Source organism: Glandiceps talaboti, chromosome 1, assembly GCF_964340395.1.
Source record: "Glandiceps talaboti chromosome 1, keGlaTala1.1, whole genome shotgun sequence".
Classification (NCBI taxonomy): Eukaryota; Metazoa; Hemichordata; class Enteropneusta; family Spengelidae; genus Glandiceps; species Glandiceps talaboti.
The window spans coordinates 35,068,517-35,095,361 of NC_135549.1; the positions used below are offsets into that span (position 1 = coordinate 35,068,517).

Sequence of the window (26,845 nt, forward strand, 5' to 3'; positions counted from 1 at the left end):
TTGTAAATGCCTTATAAGGAGTGAATAATCTCTTCCTGGTACCTGATTGACTTGGTAATGTCAAGGTAGCAAGCAGGCTACTGTCCACTTCGGGTGATAATGCCTTAATGCATTACGGTTTTCAGGGCTGACACAAGCTCTTAGCAAGGAAATCGACATGTGCAATTAACAAGACTCAAGTGGTAAAGAGAGACATGTAATGCAAATCACTAATTCTCAATGTGATGCACATTATAGTTTGCTTGATAAATTTTGTGTGACATCAAACAGGACAGATCAACCAGAGATGAACTGAAAATGCTCCCATATGTGGGGAAATGTTGTTAATGTGCTTGCTGAGACTTTGAAATGTCTTTCTGTACTGTCGTACCTTTGTGTAATCAATATCTATAGCAAGTTCACTTGAAATCAGTACAGTCCTGGCTATATATCTCTTATTGCAAAAGTTCATCAAATATGCAAATTAGCAATTGAATCGATATTATCATATCTTTGCTGTCAATATATTAAGCAAGTTTCATCAAATTTGGTGGTCTTTCTCGGAATAGGCCCTCATTGCCAAAGTTCATTAATTATGCAAATGAGCAATTAATTGACTTCACCAAATTACAGCCAGGCTGGTTGCCTACTGAATGGATTTACTGTGTGTAGCAACATTGAAAAACATTACAGTGAAACAAGCCAAGACATATAAAATAACGAATTTGAATCTTTAGTATGTCTTCCCATACCTTTGGAAAGGAAATATCAATATTTGGGAGTACAAAAAACCTGTATGAGTATGTAATAAAATAAGTAGTTGACTGTTCGCTGGATTTACACACACATGGTGTCATTTCCTTCAAGTCCAAAGTCTGCCTCAAGATCAAATACAAGTGAGATGCAAAGACTGATTAGGCCTGACTTGGTGCCTACTATTAATAAGGCTTTACTATGTGTCATTAATTATAGAAATTATCATTAATTATGCAAGCACCACCCATCAAAAACTAATCAGCGCTAAGTTACAGCCCAACAATGCCACATTATAAATTGCAGAACATTTGCTTCAGTACCTTTTGAGATATCATTGGAACAAAATTTCTGCACAGACAGGCAGATGGCCGGACAGACAGACAGACAGACAGACAGACAGACAGATATCGCCACGACATTACCTCCCATACGGGAGCTAAAAACCCATGCCATTCCAACGTTATTGTTTATTAAGGTGTCCAATGTGGACTTATTTAAAATTAGATAAAACTTACAAACAAAAGAGCCACATCCAGCCCTGTGGCTTATAGGACACAAAAAGAAATTTCAAATTAAATACGTAAATAAATAAATATCAAATACGTTTCAATTATAAATAAAGGTTTTCCTACAATTAAATGCTTTGTGTAGAAAGTTTGCGGTATCAATGGGAAATGTTAACATTAAATGGCATAGTTTATCGTATATGTCCATATGACTAAAGTTTGGCATTGAAGTTATTATTTTATCCAGTAATGCTTTCCTTAGATAGTTGTATAAATTACAGTAAAACATTAAGTGTACTATTAAAGTGGAAAGCTACTCCTGTTTGAATGGCATGTTCAAAGGATACGTGACTGCAGATGTGTTCCCAATTATCCAATATATAGATAAATTAACTGAAAATGCAATGATTCCTGACAGTAGCACCAACACCTGCAAAAAAAAAGAATGCCATTGTAGCACAACTGATACAGTATGGACAATGAATGCACACCATTACTTAGTTGTTACTATGGGCTGATCTTGTTGCTAGGCAAACATGTTCATTTTTACATGTCTGTCAGCTTGCCATCCTTCTTAGACTGTCGACAGTTGTTCGTGCCATTTTTGTTACGTTTCATCAAAAACAAAGTCGTCGCCTCGCATCCGTAGCACTGAATACTAATGCATACTGATAGGAACTGCGATTGCCACAGATTGCCGAAGGCACGAACGACTGTTCTTCCTTGCCGCGCCCTCACACGATAACAGTAAGATAATTTTTACTGTAGAATGGTTGACACTGGGGTCATCGTTCTCAAAGCTTGTCAATCAAAATCAACATAGCGTTGCCAGAGTCACCAAGCGAGTTAACATATCAAGACACACTGGAGAAACTTGGATATTCACATGTGAAAGACTTTCAGAGAAGAAAAATTATATGCATGATAACAGTCCATGAGTTGTTGCCAATTGAGCTCCTTTAACTCGCAGCTAGCTAGTAGACTGTACACGTACAAGGAAAGGTAAATTACTTGTCATGATTATGACCATCAAAATACATTTACGGGGTCAAATTTGCACTGAAGTGTACATGTATATGCGTTAAATGCTGAGTGGTGTATGCAAATCATACGATAGAGTAAAGCCCAATTCCAATTCACATCATGAATAAGTAATAGAAAGGGAGATACAGCGAGTGATGACAGTCGCTCGTGCCTCTTGCACTTGCTGATCAGTACACAGTTATAGTATTTCTCCGGATCGGAGCGAGGCGATGACTTTAGTTTTAGATAAACTGTAGCAAGAAAGGCACACACGACTGTTGACAGTCTACATCCTTCTAAGTCATTACCTTTGCAATTTACATCATCATCATCAGTTGGCTGTTGCTATGTGCAGGGTTTTCTATAAATTTAGTAATAGCTGACCAAATTAAGAAAGGGCCAACAAGCTGCTGCGCGACTGGCCCAGTCATGGAGTGACTGTCAGAGGGTAAATGTGCAAGTCTGCTGCATGGCTGGCCCAGTCATGGAGTGACTGTCAGAGGGTAAATGTGCAAGTCTGTAGGCCGGACACTTTGAGGATTGTAAGTTTAGAAAACCCTAACGGACTCCTTTTAGAATATTTACCTTTGATTGGCTTGGATTAGTTTGGTTTAATTCACCATTTAGAATAATCTCACTACATTTACTATATAGTATATGTATGCACTTCACCTCATGCATAAGTTATTAACATTAGAGATATGCAAATCATTTCTACACTTTTTTGTTTTGCATGCAATATGAGCATGAAGGTCTGATTTTTAAATTAGTATTATCTCTTCAAGTTAAAGACTGAAAATTAAGTTACAGTGTCTACACATAAATATAGTGTGGTTAGGTTTATTTTCATGTATGTTGTGTGTATAAATGTATGGTATCAATTGAAGGGTGATAAGAATGTTTTTACCCCAAAATTGAAAAAAGATCATCTACTAACCAAAGCCTCCATTGGCCAAGATATACCGAAGAGACCTCCTGGTTGAAAGGGTGATTCAAACACTGGTACAGTGGTAAAGAGAAGTCCTGCTGATAGTGGTGCTTGATAATACAACAACTGCATTGAGTTGACCTGGTATTCATGTTGCTTTGACCCAACTAACTGAAGCAAAAATACGTATGATAATACATAGTTACAGTATATCAATTGTACATTATGTAAAGTGCCCAGTCTGTGACTCTTGAAGTACATGTACAGATGTCCACATTTGCTGAACACTTTTACCAACTAACAGAGATTGGGGTATTACATATATATCAAACTCTGTGGCAATAAAAATAGCACAACTATTCTGGGCATTATGAACATGAAGGTGGCCATATGTATTGAGGATTGAGTTTTATTTTGGATTTGAACCAGATTTAAACTGAATGCCTCCTGTAAGGGCAAACGTAAGTTGCAATGATTTGTTTATCCCGACAAGTTTGACAAAAGAGCGCCAATAGTGTTGAAGCACAACTGTATATACAGTTTTAAAAACGTTTATTCACATGGTGAGCCATAATAGGTATACATGTTCATTTACTGAATGACTATATTGAGTTACCTATCCAACTCTGTTGTAATCTTTGCAATTCATTTGACTTTTACTATGGGTGTGGTCATGTTGCTAGAAATATTTGCATACATTTTTTGAATGTTTATTCATTTGTGTATTAAACCCTGATGTTGTCTTTGAAATATATGTGATCACTTGGCTGTTGCTATGGGCGTGGTCTTCTAGCTCTAGGTATATTTGCATCCATTTTTTAAATGTTTATTCATTTGTCTAAGACTCCCTGATGTTATCTTTGTGAAATACGCCACCTTTCAACTGTTGCTATGGGTGTGGTCATGGTTGCTAGGGATATTTGCATACATTTTAAGAATGTTTACTCACTTGCCTACAAGATGTTGTTATTTCAATACAAGCGACCTATCGGAATAGCTCTGCTACTCTTTTTAGTTTTTATTTTGGTAGCGATGTAATAAAGTGGTTAGTGGTTTCATATGATGTCTCACTGTAAAACACATTTTACACAGAAAGTTGGTAAAATATTGCACTTTTATACCATAGTCACCATTTTATAAAAAAATTTACTGTTATGAAAAAACAAAATCTCAGAAAAATAATGACTGGGAAATGCACACACACACACACACACGAAGGATTTTGAGGTTGGCTATAAATAATTCCAGTGTCTCACAGCTTTAACCCTGGAAAATTTTAATAATGAATGAAATAAACTAGGGATCTAAAATAATTTTGAGGCAATTCGAATTTCAATTTTCTAACAAATTTACCAAAAACACTGTCCATAAGCTTAATTGTCAACAACATTCAACTTGTAGTAGACATAACATCGTCTAATATTTAAATTTACGGAGTGTCTTGTGACCGGCGCCTGTCAGCAGACTCGGCCAATTTTTTTCATCATTCCATTGTATTTAAACCTTGTACTTGACATTTCGCAATATTTATAATTCTCAACAAAATACCTCAACATGCTTCACCTCGCTCATACTCAAAGCAGTCCCGGTATGATCACTGACATGACTAGAGAGAACCTTTTCGGATTTACATGTAAAATGGGGAAAGATACGAAAAACATAACGCAATGTCTGAAGCCAAATTAAAGTTGTAATTATTTTAATTATTTTTACTTATAAATATTTGCATTTTGGAAATGGCAAGACATGTTCATGTCGCTTACATCACAGATAACTAACACCAGTGTGTTTACATGTAAACTGTCGGCCAATAAACAAAGTTTGGTCGATTCACTGTACGTACTGCTCTTAACTTCACCCGCACGCCTATGGCCTAGGCATGCCTTGCCTTGCTTATGCGAGTTGTCTTCATTCTAGTTCACTGTCACTCCAAATTGCACGACAATGTAGAATTAATCACAAGTTACATGTTATCTGAAAACATCAAACTTTTATAGTGGGTCTGAAGTGTGATTTTAATGAGTACCAAGAACTCCCGCGTTGCTAGCTGCTTGCTGTGGAAAATCGCCCAGTCAAACGAGGTCAGCTTCAACTTCCAGGTCAAATCAGTCGTTTTCTACCGAAAACTCTTGAACGGACTGTTACACAACAATCCTACTAAATTTACTTGCGATGGTTATTTAAAACACACATAAAAATCCACCTTTTTGTGAAATTTGTAAACTTTCCGGTCCGTATTGAGGAAACTATGAGTGAAAAACCGGGTTGAAATTTCAGGACCTCAAGTATGTGTCCCGAATTCGTCAGAAAATCGGTATTCCTAAATGTAATGCCAAAATTTATTTTGCTGGCACGAAAGAAGAGATGTCAGTTGAGGTTTAGGCGTTTACAGTATTTAAAATGGTGGACTCTAGTGAAAGTTACAGTGAGTTGAAAATACCCAAAAATAAGGCCCTTGATCAGCCATTCAAAGTGTGACGGTTGCTATCTGGAGGATAGATTGTATGCAAATGAAGGTATTGCAGATTGGTTGATTATGTAGAAGGGGTGCAGAATTTGGATTTGAAGTTTACAACCCTGTTTCGAACAAACACTTGTCATTTGGGCTCACAATGTGTAGAATTATGACTATAGCACATATTACATTGCTTGTTTGTCGTCAATAGTGTCTTTTGAAAAGTGGCAGTTTACTTAAAGTCTTGTGGACTGATTTCCAATATGGCGTCGGTCACAATGCTCATTAACATATTAATTTTTTTGTTAAATTACAAAAAAAAAATCATAAAAAATAGAAAAGAAGATGTGCTGACTTGAAATTAACAAATCTGAGTAAGCTACCCTCTGCACATCAACACACCAGATATCAAAGCAATCTGACAAGTAGTATTTGAGGAGATGATGAAAATATCATTTTTAGAAGAAAAAAATCGTAAAAAATTGAAAATGGCACATCAACTTGGCATGAACAAATCTGAATAGACTTCCCCCAGGGAACATGCAAACCAAATATCAAAGTATTCTGACTGTCATTTTCAGAGAAGATGATGAAAATATATAAAGTTGACGGACACCAATGATTCACCTATACTCTATACCTCTATACCCACCTATACCTAAAGCTACGCTTTCAGCTTTCGCTGACAGCGGAGCTAAAATATGCCATTTGGCTGTTGCTAAGGGCCTGAAGTGGCGCTGACATCATTTTCAGCAGTCATTCCCCTTGGCTCATCTCCCGTTGTCTCCTCAACTAAGGGCTTCTATGAACGATGGAATTCTCATCCTTCCACTAAATTGAGGTATCATACAATATTGATTGACTAGTTGTAAAATACTATTACATGTACATTTGCGATTAGTAGTGGGAGAATGATTTTATTCTGTATATTTTATACTTATATTTATATTCCGTAAGTATTGTATCATTTTGATAGCAACTGTGTGACATGGAAAAGACAATGAAACAGTCATGAAATCAATAGACTGTTGCATTTGAGTAGACGCTATGGTGTTTGTAACATCACATATAAGCTACATGTATTTTGTTTATTTTACCATGTATTTTGTTATTCACTACAAAGTAAGCAATATCAAACATGCCAGCCGTATCTTACACATGTAGCTTTAGAGTCTAGTGCTCACGCTACATCACCAACTTGTCAGCGGGCCTTCCATGCATATGGTGGGTTGGCATCCCAGGTTTTTCATGGTATTCAAGGGTGACTACCACTTTTCGAACTTGGTAGTCATTTTGGAAAGACTGGTAGTCAATTGACGTGAGACTACTGCTAATTTCAAGCCCTGCCATCATTAATACACCCCCGGATGTATTCCCATTAAATTTCAGCCCAATCTGCTGAATAGTTTTGGAATTAAAGATATTTGACCAAAAAGGCACATTTTTAGCCCTAATTTGCATATTACTGATGGAATCATCATGTCATGAACATATCTTAATTTACTCACCCCTAAGAACGTACCCACCAAATTTCAGGCCAATCTGCCCAGTAGTTTTGGAGTTTAAGTTTTTTGACCAAAAATCACACTTTTTGACTCAATACACACATCTCTGATGCGATCATTTTCATTTGAACAATTTCCCAACTAGACACCCAAAGTAACATGACCATCAAATATCAAAGCAATAAGTTCAGCAGTTTTTGACTTTAGGCTGTTTACAAACACACGCACACACACACACACAGACAGACTCTTAGCAATGCCGATACATGTACATGTAGCACCACTGAACCTCATCAGTTCAGTTGTGCTAAAAATCACATTTTTAATCCTCACTTGCACATCTCCAATGGGATCACCATGTCATGAGCAATCTTTTGAGTACATACCCCTGTCAACATCTTCACCAAATTTCAGGCAAATCTGGCCTGTAGTTTTTGATTAACCAAAATCACATTTCTTTACCCAAAACACAGACTTAAGGTGCAATCATTTTGCTTTAAACAATTTCCCAACTAGACCCCACAAGTAATGTCCCCATCAAATACCAAGGCAATTGGTCTGGTGGTTGTTTGAGTTTAAATCCTCCATACACACACACAGACACACAGACAGACAAACAGGTGGACAGATCCGCACCACACCTTATCAGTTCTGTTGAGCTAATGACATTTTTTGACCCAAATTACATGCCTGAGATGTGATTAGTTTCCTCAAAGATAAAATCCTCACCAAATATCAAAACAATCAGCCCAGCCTTTTTTTAGTGTAAGTCATTCACACACACACACACACACACACACAGACTGACAGACAGACAGACAGACAGACAGACAGACAGACACCGCACCATGCCATAAGCACTACTGAACCTTATCAGTTCAATTGTGCAAAAAGTGAAACCAACATATGCTATGTCCTTGTTTGTAACTCAATAAATTGCAGAAGATCACTGAATGTGTAAAATGTTTGATTATTGTACATATAGATAGATAGATATTATTTTATTATAGTGAACAGATACAGTTTCACATACATAAGTACTTACGTACATATAGATATTATTTTATTACAGTGAACAGATACAGTTTCACATACATAAGTACTTACGTACATATAGATATTATTTTATTACAGTGAACAGATACAGTTTCACATACATAAGTACTTACGTACATATAGATATTATTTTATTACAGTGAACAGATACAGTTTCACATACATAAGTACTTACGTACATATAGATATTATTTTATTACAGTGAACAGATACAGTTTCACATACATAAGTACTTACGTACATATAGATATTATTTTATTACAGTGAACAGATACAGTTTCACATACATAAGTACTTACGTACATATAGATATTATTTTATTACAGTGAACAGATACAGTTTCACATACATAAGTACTTACGTACATATAGATATTATTTTATTACAGTGAACAGATACAGTTTCACATACATAAGTACTTACGTACATATAGATATTATTTTATTACAGTGAACAGATACAGTTTCACATACATAAGTACTTACGTACATATAGATATTATTTTATTACAGTGAACAGATACAGTTTCACATACATAAGTACTTACGTACATATAGATATTATTTTATTACAGTGAACAGATACAGTTTCACATACATAAGTACTTACGTACATATAGATATTATTTTATTACAGTGAACAGATACAGTTTCACATACATAAGTACTTACGTACATATAGATATTATTTTATTACAGTGACGCAGTTTCGTACATAAGTACATACATACATATAGTAAAGCAAAATTCTTTGCAAAATACAAGTTGTAATTAATGTGAACCCCAGCCAAGTAGTTCGCTTATAAGTCACTTGTACCCAAATAAGTCTTCACCTGTGGTCTTCAAAAATATGAATCCAAAGTATCACTTTTACTAACAAACTTTTTACACATTTCTTACCTTTTTGCACTGTGTTCAGTTAAAAACTCAGACTGGAACTATGTTGTTTCACATTGATTTTTCAAATAGGAAGCCATGATAAAATTGTTTTGTAAATATAAAATAAATACCCAATCCTCATTGATATGGTAATCTGTCTAAATATTAAGAATGCACTTTTCAAATTCAATATGATTTACTACATATATCAAACATAACAAAGTGCACAGATTTTAAAATGTTGTGTGATTTAGCTGTTAGTTTTAACCCATTTGCATGATTAACAATTTTCACTAATCATATCTTCTATATCTTCACATGCACACTTATAAATTGGTATATACATTTGTACTTCAAACATACCTAATCGCATATGTTCTATTGCGACCCAACAATTTTTTATAGACTGCCCTTATGGAAGGCATTCTGGTTACGATCTAGCCTAATTTCCAAAAATCATTAATTATGCAAATGACTCATTAAAACTACAAGCTACATTGACAAGATTTTCAGGACTGGTGTCCTTTGTTTCGTTTGAAGTATGTACCAAATTATACTGATCTTGACGTCTGCATTCTTAAACATACCCTAATTACTGAAAATCATTAATTATGCGAATGAGTCATTAAAACTACAAGCTATTTAGGGGTGAAATCAAAATCAAAAACATCGTAATTACGCGTCCTACTGAGTAGTTACGAGTAGCTACCAGTAGTTACTATGTACTACTGTGAATATTCATAAGTCTCTACGCATATTCATGTACTTTAGGGAAGGCAGATATATCAAGTGTATCGTAATTACGCGTTAGGACGCGTTACGCCGAGTAAAGACGAGTGAAGCCGATAAAGGACGACGAATATTCATAAGGTTTCACGCATATTCATGAGCCAAAATTTGTACATAAACATTTATTGTCTGTCGATCAGTAAACTGAAAGACGCGGCTTTACGTTGTTCTACGGGTTAAACAATACATATAATATTAGTATGTGTCTCCAAAGAGTTACCCATTTGTATTTCGATATATAGCTTCCGATCAAACAACATGTCTTACCTACGTCTAGTTCTCAACGAAGATCAGAAGGTACAGGGAATATTTTCCCTGTCAGCCCTTTTCAGGTCCCTGATCTTCGTTTCTACATAACTCCATTCAACATGCTGCCGTTCACCCCAGTCGGCGTCAAGGAATACACGAAATCCGTCCATGTACGTCGGTGTATTTAATTTGATGTACAAACACTCAACAGATAATCTAAAAAATCTAGCTTGGTTTTTTCCTTTCTTTCTTTTGTATTGTTCATAAATTTGAGAATAAGGGACGAAAATCAGTCGGCGAACGTTACAAGGAAGATCACAACGTTTCGTGAATAAATCGCAGACTTCTTGAATATATCGATTTCTGTACTATTGAACAATTGAACTCGTAAATGCCCTTTGGAGTGATAATTGGGCAAAGAAAATCACAACACTACACAAAACAGATGCGATAATTGTGAATCGTGTTTTTCAAACGACCACTTTCTCCTTTTCAGTGTACGGTTTAGCCACAATAATCAAAGTGTCAAGCGTCGGCATAACGTTGATCATTGACAGCGTTTTACATACTAATAATAATAGGGAGGATGAGAAAAAGACTTGGGAAAGTTGTCAATGTCTTCCAGAATGCGTATTTCCGTCAGTGTTTTCATTCACACTCTGCATGTGTACGTACGTCCCACGTTGAAAATTCACCTATCAAAACACCAAACCTTAGCTTACTGTTTTGTTCATGAAATACATAGTTTTTTAAAATTATTATCATGCCCTAGTTATTTTCATCATGGTTACTTTTCGACATTAGAGTAACCGTGTTTCAATAAAAATCGTTATGTTTTGGAAAAGAAAGGAAGAAACTGGAGTTTAATCCTTTACAATATACAATGACTAACAATGATATCACTTTCCACGAAATTACAAAGTTTTTGAAAGTCCCGAATCATTCATCTGTCAGTGCACTTTGTGGTGATATTACAAATTGTCTTGGACACAAGTTCATTTGTACACTGTCATTTACATGTGTAGTGTTAGCACGTTATGTCCCTGGTGTACAATACCACAGGGCGTGTATTATAGCTTAGGGCGGCCCTTTTAATTTTTCTGTTTCTCATCTCACGACAGATCCTAATTTGCAGCTCCGACATCAGAAAAAAACAACTTTTTTTTTTATTTCCGACCGACCCCTGAGTTCAACACAGCAAGATTGTAAGGTTCAAACGAACATCAAACGTTCCTCATGGCGTCTTAGGCCAGTGTTCTGCCGAGGCCGCGACCTTGCGACATTGGCCCTCTAAAATTACAAATGACGCAATAATTTTCCCAACTTGCGTCGCTTTGGTGCATTCATTTTACGGCAGACATAAAAATTATCTGAGTCCAGGGCCAGGCCCTGACGTCAATCCCACAAGAAGTATACTGACTGCGTAAGGGAAAGTTTTGTTGAAATCATATAAGGTACAGTGACAACGCACAGTTCTATTGTTAACATAAAAAATGCCACAAAAAGATCAACTTTGATAAACTTAATCTACAAATTGAAACATTAGGGGGAGTAGATGAGACGTCTAAATTGTCGCCGTCTCTCGTCACATGTTTTGTCTACCGTCACTGTTGCTACATTTGTACCTCTGACCTACTCACTGAAGTGTGCAAAACACTGAACTTGCTACAGGAAATCAGAACATCTATCTGCCAAAGCTCAGAAGCCAATTTATGGGACAGGTTGTGTTTTTTTTCATTTGTTGATGGGGGTTAGATTAATGGAAACGAAATTAGTACATGTGTATTTTAATTCCGAAAAGTTGTGTTAGGGGATCGCGTTGCATGATGGTGACAGTGAAACATATGAATGTTGGGAACTGAATCAATGCGTGATCACTGGCATGGCCACTATACGGCGTTCAGGGATGAACAAATCATTTTGTGAACTGGTGGTCCCTGGACCAGTGCCTTAAAAAATCCAGTGGTCCTGCTGAAAGAATTAATGGTACAAGGTAAAACTTGTGCAGGTCCGTCCAAAAAAATCGCTAGTCCTGGACCCAGGACCAGTGGATTTGTTCACCCCTGGCGTTACAAAGCATCCTAACTTTGACGTTGTTGATAGTTTTAGTTCAAGATTTCTGAGTTTCAAGGACACCTAATGTCAGCTTTCCGTATCAAGTTTACAGTATGTAACTAATGCTGTCATTTGATATAGTAGGACCAAATCATGATGCACAGCCAGTAACGGTAATTAATAAAAAATAAATTATTTCAAAGTTTGTTTTACTGCATTATTTGTAAGTTTTTCGTTCACATTTGGTACTTTTTAAACTCGAGGATTTGTTTCTTCTTCAAAATGTTGTTTTTTCTTAACCTCATGAATTTGAAGAGGGAATGATAAACACAGCAGTGTACTAATTTATATAGTAGATCGCTATACCGGTCATGAGTACTCAGGGCTCGAAACAGTCTATCTGTTGGCACGGGGCTACCACTTTCAATATTTGGCAGCCTAAGTGAGCTACTATTTACCTAAAAGGCTTACAAAATATCTCGAAGATCTACAATGTGGAACAATGTATTTGCAATGAAAGTGTCGATTTTTCGCGACCGTGCATGTACGATAAAAAAAATGTGCCGTGCAACATTTTAACTACAAAAACAAAATATGACACTGCAACGACTACAACGCATTCTCCCGCTGCTATGCTCACTCTTTTAATTTTAGTTGCTGTCACAATGTCTATGAATGAACGTTGGGCTACTCACTCCGCAATCCGATATTTGAGAATTGTTTTTCATTTTACAAATCACCGATATTGTTTCATTGTTTCACATTGAATAATTCTAAACTTCATTGTTGTTGAAAACTGTAATTTCCATTCTAAAGGGTTGCTTTGAGGGTAACATGTAAATTAGACGACTGCATAACCGAGCACAAATGAATCCATGATAATTTTCTAACTTGGACGTCATCACACCGTGATTACAATTTGAAGTTAGTAGCGGGGGATTCGCCGGGCAAATTACAAGTAATTCAACTGTTTCTGAGTCACTTTTCTCTATGTTTCTTACCAAGATATTACATTTGTTTATGGCTTAAGTTCAAGTAAATTACATTTTACGTTGGGAAATTGCGGAAATACAAGGTTTCATATCACTGAGTCCGCAGCCTGAGAATAGTAAACCGGTCATTCACTAATGAGTCAACATGGCATTGCTGATGTCATGTGTGTTGATTGCCGATGTATACATATTTGGTAAATGACACTCGTAGTCGTTCTCGGCTTAAATCCTATCGTATAAAATGAAGTTTCAGTTGATATTGTTCGCAGTAATTATGAATTTCTAAGACCTGTTTTACTTGTAGTCGCATTTAAAAGATATAAAATTGGTCATGACATAAGAAATGGGCGTACAGTGCGACACACTCAGCACTAATCACCGTACCACTGCACTGGCACTGGCATACCGTAATCCGACATCGTAATTAGTTGTACTTGTATTTTGGAAATTGAACTTTTTGGTGCAATGCAAATTATTTTGATCTTTTCTTGCTTCATCATCATCATAAGCACACAGGGTTCTGGTTGTATAATTGTGGAAAGGTCATCACATTCCCAAGGGCCGCGGTCGATTACCGATACATCGCGTACAATTTAATTCGATTAAAAATTTTGTATGCACACCTTCCTCTTCTGTCTGTGTATTATTATATTTTTTTTTAGACATCTGGATGTCTTTTTATCATTTAACGATATTAACTAGTTGTATGTACCTTTACATGTGTTGTACGGGGCTACCTGGGAAACAAGTTCATTTCGAGCCCTGTTGATTGTGCATAGTTCCGATGTTTTTTACTTTTTTTCAAATTACGGTCAAAGACGCACAAAGACGATGTCGGTAATGGAAACAAACCAAGGCGATAACATCAAATAACATCCCGAAATGCGTGAATACGATGTACTTATAAGTTATAGAAAACAAAGGAGGGCAAAAGTCATTATCTATTGTCAGTTATTCATGAACTACGAACACCTCATTATCTCCCGTTTCTCGTCGTTTATCGTCTTCACGCGTCTTCACCCGGCACAACTCGTCCTGACGCGTAATTACGGTGCACTTGATATATCTGCCTTCCCTTACTGTACTGTACTGATAAAAAATTAGTTGTTGTTTTAGAATATATAAAACAAATCCCATTTATCGATGATATAAAAGTCAAAACTGCACTTCCACAACCCGGAAATTCAACTGCATTTCTTGCCCTACCATGGCTGCCAAGTGTGAGCTTGTAAGTTGAAGTTGTAGTGTTAGTTTGTCAACCGTGCAAAAAACAAAGTCTAACCGTGATTGATGCTTTGAGACTCTCTTCAATTGTATGATAATCTTCCTCAAAGATTTACTGTTATTCCAGGACTGTTATAATATTACGTTCATGCGTCCATCACAAATTTTGAATCGATGCAGTTTCTACATACTGTCATGTACGTTGTAAAAGATTTACTGAATATTGAAACTTTGATTTCGTGCGTATCTAATTGCTTTTTGGTGAATATCGCCCATGAACTTACACTCATAAGAACATGTCCAGTACTAGTTTCATCAGCACATTACTGGCTGGAGTACATGTACGTGGTTTTCTTTGATGATCAAAAATTATGACAAACTACGACTAACTACGATAGAAGACGATGTCATCATTGGAACACGGAAGGCGAGAATCATTATCTATTGTGTGTTGGCGATAAAAAAATTATGTGTATCTACGCTCAAAGATGACATCTTTACGGGAAACAAAGAAAAGTGAAGTGATTATATATTGTCAGTTATTCATGAACTTGAACACCTCATTACCTCCAGTTTCACACAGTACATCAGAGCTACGAGGAGCTACTTGTCGCTACTTGTGAGGACGCATAATTACGGTGTGTTTGATTTTGATATCGTCCCTTAATTGCATTTATGCGACAAGTGCACTTTGTTATCATCAATATGTGAACCAAATTATGCTGAATTTGAAGGTTGCAATCTTAGCTCTTTCACCACTATTCTCCCCATGGGACTGTATGCTATCCACTAGGCCCCTCATTAGCATACACATGATAAAAGTATGAGTAAGTGTTATATGTACTAAAATTGACAAAAAAACTTATAATTGTCTAATCTTTGAAAATTAGGTATCATTTTAAAGCCAAATAAATTTTCTACATTACACTTCCAATTACACACATCCAAACATCAAATATACAGCTAGAATTTGGGTTAAAATGATAAAATTTTGTTTTAAAAAACTGTGTTGCTTATTTATTGTCATATCACAAATACACAATACATTTATATCACAAATAAAATACAAAATACCAACATTCATGTTCCTACAAAACTACTATATTCTGGTTATATGGTCAAAATGGGCGAAAATGTGATAAAAAGATTTAAAAAGATTTAACATAATTACCAAAAGCGATATGCGAATGGCTTATTAATGGCATGATTATCAAAACCTAATTTGTTCTCGTCATTACCCTAAAGAACATGTGCACCATATTTCGTTTGAATTGAGCATGCCTTTTTTGAGAAAATAATGAGACACACTGTAGACAGAAGACAGGCATACACACACATAAACTTTTCATCCCTAAATTACAACCTTCCCTTATTGAAGGTAAAATTTACAAAGTGAGAAATGTAAAATGGACATACCACTTGGTATAAAGATGTTACAAGGACTCCAACTACTGCAAACACAGTTCCAAGAACATTAAACCTTACATCATAATATGAATTTAATATAACTCCCATTGTGATTGGTATCTGTAAAGAAAATAAACCAATATTGACTACATACCAGTAACTGTACAAATATACAATAACAAATTATGCAACATGCATAGCAACGCGTATAGCAATGGGAAAGAAAGTAGTCCACAATGCTTTATTTGGGCAAAGTGTCCCAGTCCGTGATATAGAAAATTACTGCCTGGGTAGAGCTCACGATTTCTCCATAGCAATACATAGGGACATGATTATAGTTATTTGATAAATGAAGTAACTCCTCAAGTGTGTTGGTGAATAATACAGCTCAAGTATGTCTCTTACATGTTGGCCACTGCAATAATTCTGGTTTTTTATCCTTCTGAGGCTTTTCACTAAAAACTAATGCTGCAAATCCACCTGTACAAATAGTGCAAATCTGCATCCCAGGTCTGCATTACACAAAGTTGGGTAGATTTTTATATATGCCATACCTGCCAAAATTCTGATATTTCCCTCTTAGTATTCAAATATGGATTCCTCAACATGAATGGTAAAACCACCAAGGCACATGCTAAGTTTGAAACCTGTATGACTCTGAGAAATAATATTTTCTAGTGGTTTGCAGAAAAGCATGAAAATGTTGTTTTGTCAGCATGGTTAATGTAGCCATGTTGAGGCTTGGCAAGGCTTTTGTTATTTTGGATACAAATGGAGTAAAGTAAGTGGCAACATGATGCCACAGTGACATTGATGTACATGTAATCTCCTGTGGTGGGATTTACATGACCATTGATTGGTTACAAGTTCGAGAGTAGTCATTTGATTTGCTACTGCATTAGATGGTTAGCATGACTTTGAGAAGTGGTGCCATTCCAGGCTCACGCACGTAGGTAGGAGACACAGACATGGCAAGTGGCCAACCTCTTAACATACACCATCGTTTTTCCATTTTTCAACATGTCAGATAATAAAGAGCGACCGCACTCGTACTCAGACTGGGTCGCGATCACAGTGCAAGTTGTAGAGTAGGTAGAGAGTAGCGCTCATAATACAGTAGGTTGCTAAACAACATTGGTAAACTCATGGACACAAAGTTACAAGATTTCAGAAAAGAGATACATTTGTAAACTAACGAGAAGAGGAAAACATCAATGAGATTCAAAGCCAGCTAAAATACAGAGAGCCAAGAACATTTAAGATAAAAGGGTGTGAGAAACAATTCAAACATAACAAGTCATTGAGAATGACATAGTCCCTGTTATGATTGTTTTTTAAGGAATTATCACTACTCTGATCATGCAACAACACTTGTGAACCTAAATCAAACAGACTTAGATATGTAGTGTCTGCTTGTTGGACATGGAACATGCCTACAACAATAAAGGATGGGTCGGGTATGGGGGATTGTATCACGACGAAAATGGATATGCACATGTATGTCATAGAACACTGTCCTAATACCAACTTTGAATGAGATCTGTTCAATCATGTCTGAGTTATGGCTTTGGACATAGAAAAATCGCAAACAAAATGGCTGCCAGGCAGCCATATTGGATCGTATCATGAAACAAATTGATGTGCATATGTATGCCATTGTATGTTGCCCCTGTAACAAGTTTGAAAAAAATCGGTCCAAGCATCTCCAAGAAATGGCTGTGGACGGACAGACGGATGCACGGATGCACGGACACACGGAACCCAATCGTCCGGCGGGGACTAACAAGTGTGATTATTTGGCTGTTGCTATGGGCGTGGTCTTGTTGCTAGGAAAATTTACATACATTTTTTGTATGTTTATTTAATTGTCTATTAATCCCTAATATCTTTGTGAAATACACGACCGTTTGGCTGTTGCTATGGGTGTGGTCATGGTTGCTAGGGTATTTGCATACATTTTTTGAATGTTTACTCATTTGCCTACCAGATGATGTCGTTATTTGATCAATATATACTGCCATTTGGTTGTTGCTAAGGGCATGGTCATGGTCGCTAGGGCCACATTTCTCAAAATGTTTTAAAGAGAATCTGCAGAATAACACTTTCAGAAACATCTCACCAAGTTTCAGACTCGGTGACCAAGTACTTTTTTGAGATAAGTTTTTGACCAAAAATGAACATTTTTACACCTAATTTGCATATCACTCATGGAATCATTGTATGCTTAATATTTCTTCGTCAATACATCTCTATATGCATTCCCATTAAATTTCAGCCCAATCTGCTCAGTAGTTTTGGAATTTTAGATTTTTAACCAAAAAGACACATTTTTAGCCCTAATTTGCATATCACTTATGGAATCATCACGTCATTAACAAATCTTACTTTACACCCGCTTAACAATGTTCTCACCAATCTTGCACCAATCTGCCCAATAGTTTCTGAGTTTTTTTGACCAAAAATCACATTTTTTGACCCAAATCACACACCTGTGATGTTATCATTTTGATTTGAACAATTCCCCAACTAGACACCCAAGGTAATGGACCCACCAAATATCATGGCAATCGGTTCAGCGGTTTTTGACTAAGATGTTTACACACACACACACACACACACACACACACACACACACACACACACACACACACACACACACACACAGACAGAGACAGATGTCGGACGATCCCTATGGCACTGCTGAACCTCAGCTCAGTTGTGCTAAAAATGATATACCAGATCAGGGTTCGACACTGGAGTAAAAAACTCACTATCCCACAGACTAGTAAAATTGATAACACAGTCAGTGGTCCTGCAAAAAATTTGGTGGTCATGTCTTTAAAGGTGATTCAAAATGCTCACATTCACTATCGCTAATTTGCTAGACGACATGTTTGTGAAACGCATTCTGGTTTTAAAACTTTTAAAAAGCGTCTGCAAACACCTTAAAATGACCTTTTTTCAGTCAGTTCCCTTCGGATTTACTTCGAGAGTTTTCGGGTATTTCCGGTCCCATCTAGACCACAGGATTTTATGACGTCATAAGGAGTACAGCATTAGCAATAAGACTATGACGAGCGTAGTCACTTGGTGAATAAAAATCAACAGCATTGTGAAAAAATACATTGCTGGTGGTTGTAATAGACATCAGTAAACAAAAACTAGTCTACATGTCTTATTAAGGTACACGGGGAAGAATCGCCTTGACTATTTCCGACGTAATCCGACACAGCACGAAGTGTTTTGGACTTTGAACTTTATGTCTATGCTCACGTCCCACCACGGCCAGTCAAAAGGAGGAACAGATAGTCCAATGTTCCTGCTCCTTTACCAAAATATACTCAAGAATTGTCATTGCCGACAAAAAAAATCTTATTTACTGCACTAATCTTTTAAAATTCCCGCGATGTCACAACTCGTACACTATCGGGTGATCCGTTATGCAGAGACCTACTTCCGCATTCCACACCATTATCATGGCGCCACCTGTAACCTCTCATGAATATTTATTAAATACGTCATCTTCGGCTTCGTTCGGCAAGATTTTTCCACGTTCGGACTAATCCTTGGACCCAACTTTGCGTGTTAGCGGGAAGTACCCGGATGATAATGTAGTTCTATGGTAATTCTTCAGACTCTGACCTATCGATGTACTCACTTTTCAATCGGATCACTCGTTACAGTTTTACATGATTTCGCCTGGGACTTGAAAATGACAACGTTTGGACTCAAAAATGGACCATTTTCACAGTTTTTACTTATAATTAATTGGGAATTCACCTATTTTCTTATCAAACATCGATAGAGTATGTTGTTTTGAATGTGTCTAGGTCACAGTTCAGGGTGTACGCCAAATACATTTACAGGAAACGCTCGCCGAAATTTTCACCAATTTTTTCATGAAACTTCGAATACAGACTTAAAAATACCTAGTGAATCAATGTATGAAAAAATAATTGCTTGGTGGAAGGAATTTTCTTTACAAAAACGTCAAATTTGGTCAAGATTTTGTGAAAAAACAGCAAATTTCCATATGAGTGACATGTGAAGTCAACAATGTATGTTAGTAATTGTTACAGATCTAAGGGCCTGCACTCGGCAGCGGTCGGCCAGCGGTTCTTCCCCGTGTACCTTAACCAACATTTACCGATATTTACTCACACTTTCTCACTAATTGTCAGTGTCTGTGTGTATAAATTTTTAAATATTATCTCCCCATATTTTGGCAAAATAAATAAAAACGGCTAGACTAGATATACATAAACACTTGTAATGTCACGTTTCACATTCATTGACTTTTATTTATCTGATTTTTTATTAATTGCGGACAAGAAGCATTCCGATACCGTCCTGACGAGCATTGACGGCATCTTGATGACAGCATATTTTAGCCAATCGTACTCGCGTCGCCTTTTGTTGAACGGCGCATTTAACAACAAATAAACATATTTCATCTCGAATAAATATACTAGCTATAAGAATACCAATGGGAAACTTCAAGAAGGCGTATCCGGTACATTTGTTGCTCCCATAATACACTAATTGATTCGATTTGCTCCGAGCATATGGAAGCACGCTCCGAGTCATTGCATCATGTAAATGGAACAACTTACTGTGACCGACCTAATTTTGTTGTCCATATATAAAATGAGAGTGACCTGTAAATGTTTCACAGTTTTCGTTGTGGTCTTGTATTGTCACATGTTTGGCTTGTGAACGCAAGTTTACGCCAGGGCTGTCTAGGGTGCAATACTCTAGTCCGAGTCTGAGACCCATGTAAAACCTCAGAAACTCGCATTCGGATCGGACTAAACAGAAGTAGGTCTCATCGACTTGTTGGGGACTCAAATTATTGCTTGTTTTTATCACGGTATACAGGTGATTATTATATATTTGATTATTGATAGGCAGTATACATAGGATAGTTCCGCCGATCAAAGCTGAAGCAGTGTATGTGTACGTATGGACTCGGGAGAGCACATTCGTGTTGGGTTGAATTTATCCACGTGTTGATATAATCCATATTTATCAATTAGATATATTGTAAAATTCTTCAAGTCGTACAGAAATAACGTCTCTAACATCAAAACAAACACTGAGAAATTGGACCGGACGTGGCTAAATATCTAGTTGTAGGCTTTCTTTCATGTGCTGGGGTCACAACCTTGATTGCCAACGTCAATATTGTCCAATCATATATAATATCATGAACACATCGCGATATTTGATTTGTTGGTTTCCTAAACTGTATACTTCGAATACCATGATTCGTTACAAAATTGAATGTTAAATAGGATTGTTGTATTAAGTGATATCGCAACAAGGGAAACCATACAAGTTTTCTTCCAGACGAGTTGCTAAAGTCATGTAAATGACAACATGAAACTCACAAAATTTCCTCAATTCGTTACAATTTTACTGCTGATAATATGGGTAATCTAATAGCTAGTATATTTATTCGAGATGAAATATGTTTACTTTGTTGAGGACCACGATAGATTTAGTCTAGCATCTCGACTGACTGTATCAACAGATTGTATGAATACATATTCAGTCTAGTCAATCTCGTTCCTCTCATACACATTCCAGTGCTTTACCCCAGCAGTGTTCATACAAACATTTATTTATTTATTTATTCAGGTAAACCAACGGGCATAAAGCCCATTTACAGGCACCTTTAAACACTTGTCACCCAAGAAGTCCAGTGAGGGCCATCCCTCATGGGTTCAGTGTTAATGCAGGAGAAACCGGAGTACCCGGGGAAAACCTGCGTTGTTCGGTAGAGTCAAACTGAACAATACTCTTCTTACTTACAGCGTGGTAAATTTAATCGAACCCTGAATAGGGTTCGAACCCCGACCGCAGTGGTAAGAGGCAAGTGGTTTAACCACTTGGCCACCGACAACCCACCGACATGATGACATTGCTGCGTCCCCATAGGATTTTACTGGAGGTGGGGTAACGACAACATGAACTTGTTATTACCTGCTAAATTCCCAAGATAGTCAAAACAGCTGTACCAAATGACATTGCTGCGTCCCCATAGGATTTTACTGGAGGTGGGGTAACGACAACATGAACTTGTTATTACCTGCTAAATGCTAAATTCCCACGATAGTCAAAACAGCTGTACCAAATGAATATTAATGAGGGATGATGAGGACTTGTCAATTTGTAATGGATTACTACTGACCATACTTGTTTATGTACTGACATGCGCCGTTTGCAATTTGCTCACTATGGGGTCGAACCACAATTAACATTTTTAGGAACGAGATTGACGAAACTGGATCTCAAACACTATTTTTAGTCGTCTGAGACTGGAGATGTATTCATGCAGTCCGCTGATACAGTCCAGTCGAGATGCTAAACTATGATACTGGATTATGAAAAAGACAAGAGGAAAAGACAACAATCGATTCATTCTTGAAAAGGAGAAAAAACTTGTTTGTGCAGGTATGTACATTTTGTAATTAGGATTTGATTTCAACAAAACAATCTTTATTAGAAGTACAAATGTACTGTATACAATGGAAAATGTGCAACATATGAATGTTATATCACATGATAAGTGACACAATAAAATGATTTCAGTGGCAAAACCTTGTCACTTAAGTCAGCTTGATTATTATCTAGTCTTTGGTAGCTTTGTGCAGTTGATCACTCACTTCATAATAAAACTGATTTGATTTCTGTATTTATTGTGCTACTGTTATCTTATCAAGATGTTACAACAATTAACCCACTTTTCTGAGTGGTTTGTTCCACACTCTGTGATGACAATTTTAATTCATCATCGTACAGATTAGCTTCACATGATACTCATTTCAGAAACATGAACAAAAATTGAAAATGTCTGTCATTACTTAGCATACCATTTCCTATTTTTCAGGTACATTAAAGTGTACATGCAAAGGTACATACTTTTTTTCGTAATTATGTTTATTTTGCCATAAAAATAAATGAAATTGCATTCATACCTCTAAATATTGCGCGCATTGGCAAGAAAGTCGCAAAAATACTTGCCCCCTTAATCCCCTGTGCTTCGACTAACTTCGGCACCGCAACCAGCTCACGAAAGGTGTCGAGGTCCCACGTGTTACAAAAGCCTTCTAAGCCTTTGTGTAATGTTTACTTATGAATTACTAATTACGCTTGCATTATAGTATTATCTGTAACTGTACATATTGTGGTGTACCAGTTTAGTCTTCCGACAACAATGGTTCCTTGGTGTTTTGTCGGCAGCACCCGCAGTGAAACATCACCCTACACATATTTCCGAGTGATATAACTGAGTAGGTAATAATGGGTGAAGGCAGTTGAAATCACGTAAAAACTGGACAGTGACGCCATACAGTGAAAGTCGGTAAATGTTACCGGGGCCGGGGTTCTCCACGCCACCGGTGTCGCCATGATCAAAGCGAAAAAAGGAAGACAAATAAAATAATTTGAAATGATGTTTTCAAGAAAGCAAGTTAGCTTTATAAAATATTTTCATTACGATAGCATTTGTTTTTAAACAATGCGTAGTCCGATTGTATGTTTTGATTTCCATGTTGCTGGGAGTTGATCGTTTTCATTGTGATACATCACATACATCGTCGGAATCATATCAAAGTAAAAAGACGCAACGCTCATTGTAATGTTGCTATTCAATTTTGTTTCCATTGTTTTGTCTACATGAACAATTACCGTGTCATGCCAACCACATGTCAAAAGTGGATGGACACAGCAAAGCACAGTCAGCACTAAGCTTCACGCTCCCAGGTCAAATAACTTCCACAACGTAAGACATGTCTATCCATAAAAAACTCAAACAAAAATGGTCGGAGACAATACACAATACACCACAGTACAGCCAGCTTCAGTGAACATGGGCCGTGCTTTGAAAGAAGATGAAACCACTTCATGTCACTGTGTGGATGGTAATGAACGCAGTAAAAATGAAATAAAGTACGTGTACACATAGCTTTCAAGAGGGACGGTTATCCAACAAAACGTTCTGCTCTAACGAATTTGTGGGTCTACTTTCGCGAAGATTTTGAATGGTCATAGATTGAATGTACTGTTACAACACGCTACATTTGAACAACTTGAGAGAATATTATGGGGAACTCTTTAAGCCATTCTCATTCTCTGTATGTTTGATGGGTATGGAAATATTACATAATTTTCGTTTCGATTACATTGTCTGCAGGAGCTGTTTTCCACCCATTGAATAGTTATGTCAACAAAGGACGCTGATAACAGCATCACTTTATGTAAACAACACGGCTTCACTAGGACATACTCATTCACTACCAGAGGAACTATCGTTACTGCTAGCGGTCGGTTCGAATGAATTTGGCTAAATCACACCATCAGATGTTAATGCTGGAGTGTATTGCTCTACGCTTGAGGAATCTGATCAATATTCAACGTCGGGTTCTGGCGAAAACGGGTTTTGAAGTCGACCTTCTGGTTCGACCATAATGGCTTTGCATGTAAAGATACACTGACGAATGCGTTTGTGTTCCCGAAGTGACGTCATAAAGTTCCAAATCCTGTCCTATCCATATGCAAATGAGAGGTACTTACCTGAAGGTGCTCTGTGGCTGAGCCAAGAGTGCCTCATTTTTTGCGCAATTTCTCGTGTTAGAATTATATTGTACTATTACAAACCAGATTTCCTTTATTTTTATGGCAAAATAAACATAATTACGAAAAAAAGTATGTACCTTTGCATGTACACTTTAATAAGTTAATCCTCCTGCAAACCAACAATTTCAGCGTCACAGAGGTGGTCACGACACTCCTGGAGGAGGTGCTGAATTGTATTGTCTTTAGCATTTGGGTATAAAAAAGAGGAAATTTCAAGAAGCCATGCACGTCTGAAGATAATGTAATGCCTGAAGATCTAAAGAGATTCAGTTGTTGATGTTTCACCTTTTCACATGTTGTGAATATTTCATTTTCAATTGACAAAGTTAAATAAATGAGTATAGAGAAAGAGTGGTGTGAGTGTCAACATCTAATTTTCATTACTGTTATCAAGAAAGTGGCAAGTCAAAGCCTTATTGTACACTTTAGAAGTAAGAAAAACTGATTAGCATTTTCAAGTCAGCCAAAGTACATGTACCAGATTTCATTATGGCGTGTTCATCAAAAAAAGCTGTTTTCCATTGGTGTAAAACTTCATATGCCTACAGTAATCAGTAGCAAAACATTACATTTCATTTACAGCTATTTGTTATTGGTAGTTGTCTTTCTAAAAATTCTTGGAAAACAATGAATAAGAAATCATAAAAATGTCACCATTCAAGAGATCTCTTTGTGTAGTAATATACTAATAACATTTAATTAGGTTTACTTAGGTTGTATACTGGGCGCAGGCCTCTAGGCCTCTAATAGGCTCTATGTCCAGATCTGGTTGCTGAAGTCCTGGTATTGTAGTAATTTTCTCTTTGTAGTCATACTTGATTTCCTGGGTAGACAAGAACTTATCCAGGCGCTGTTCAAATGAGTGTACAGACATGATTTGGCAGGGAATTCCATTTAGTTACAATTCGATTTGTGAAATAAAATTTCCGGACATCAAGACGGCAATGGTGTTTCTGTAGTTTCAGTGAGTGTCCTCGAGTTCTTTCAGATGTATCTCTTGTAAGGAAGTTTTTATGGTGTAAAACTTCATATTTCATCAGAGATTTGGAACATATTATGTTGATCATCATAGTGTCTACTATATAACTAGGGATATCCCATAGGAGTCATCTGATCGGGAAACATCTCCCACAGTGGAGAAAATCTCCTAATCAGGGACAGTACTCTCGGAATCATGGATAAGGTGACCATTTTGAACCCCAACCAGGAGAATTCTCCTGATACGGAGAAAGTCTCCGTTTTGGTCTAGTGTGCCTTGCTGATGTATACAGGTTCACTTACATTTATCAACATGGATTTTTTTTGAATACTTACAAGTAAGTTTGTAAACTGTACCATGGAGGACTTCCTACCTCCATGCATAATAAAGGACCATACGGTGATACGCGTACAACACGGATCCTACATGTACGAATAATAATAGTGACACACCTACCAGAGTTAACTTTATCCTTGTGGAATACTTCTTTTCGTAGAAGGTCCGCTGTATAAGTAAAATAGTTGGAGTTGTCATGGCTTTTGCCAGTTGATAAGTTCCGACTGTGTTATTTTGTAAAGACAAGTTAGTGAAAACCACGAAGCCACAAAAAGTGAGACTTAGCGGAATCATCCCAGTCAGCGGAAGATTCTTTCGACAGAATATGTTTGTCCGCTCGCAGAAGACGAGTGCAATCGTCGTTACAATAAAGTGTATACATGTTAAAGTAATGTTCGGGAAGCCATATTTTACATATATCCACTTGTTTAGGAAGACAATACATATTGAAGAGCACAAATTAATGACAAGACCGGCGAGCAGTTTAAACCGTCCTAGGCCTATGTGCCCCGCCATTTTATCCGGAAGTGGGTAACTGATAAACATACTATACAATGTATACACTACATGCGTTTTGGGATTGTCTCGTAGGCAGAGCCCTCAGCGACGAGAGGCTGGGTGACCGGGGACTCGGATAATGCCTGGGATAACCACAGGGGTCAGCGAGCACAGGGGCGTGTAATATTTCATAGATTGTTGTTTTCCAGGTCTACGGACTAAATATAACAACCTTTGATTATATATTCCTACATGTAAGGGGAAGAGACAAGGAGGGACATCGATTCACGAACCTGTATAAACTCCTCTATACGTCTAGCTATTTTGAATAATCAGCTCGTTGCCGATTTGGTGTTCGAAATTATGCCTATATAAAGAAAGCCGTTCAAATCCCCCGGAAGCATCACTACTTTATGGGCCACCGAAAATGAAATCAATTTCAGTATACACAGAATCACAGTTTGACATGGTAAAACTGCAGTTGTATTGGAAATCGTACAAGTATACTCACCAGGAAGCTGTCGCAATCCATGGTTCGGGGTTTAGTGATAGGGATGTGCTTCTGAATTTGAAATGTAGTGGTCATCTGA

General features: G+C 37.0%; 1 protein-coding gene across 2 annotated transcripts in view; it reads right to left on the reverse strand.

The window, feature by feature from the left end:
* LOC144437039 (solute carrier family 35 member E3-like) overlaps positions 1–26,273 on the reverse strand; it is a 40,382-nt gene extending 14,109 nt beyond the window's left edge. The window contains exons 1-4 of one of the 2 annotated variants that reach the window (XM_078125910.1): positions 25,878–26,273; positions 15,812–15,922; positions 3,202–3,363; positions 1,589–1,671 (exon numbers count right to left, since the gene is read on the reverse strand). In XM_078125910.1, coding sequence (XP_077982036.1) covers positions 1,589–1,671; positions 3,202–3,363; positions 15,812–15,922; positions 25,878–26,273 — 752 coding nt within the window. The remainder of the gene's footprint in view (positions 1–1,588; positions 1,672–3,201; positions 3,364–15,811; positions 15,923–25,877) is intronic. The other variant, XM_078125918.1, reaches the window with a different exon arrangement.
* Positions 26,274–26,845: the final 572 nt, after the last annotated feature.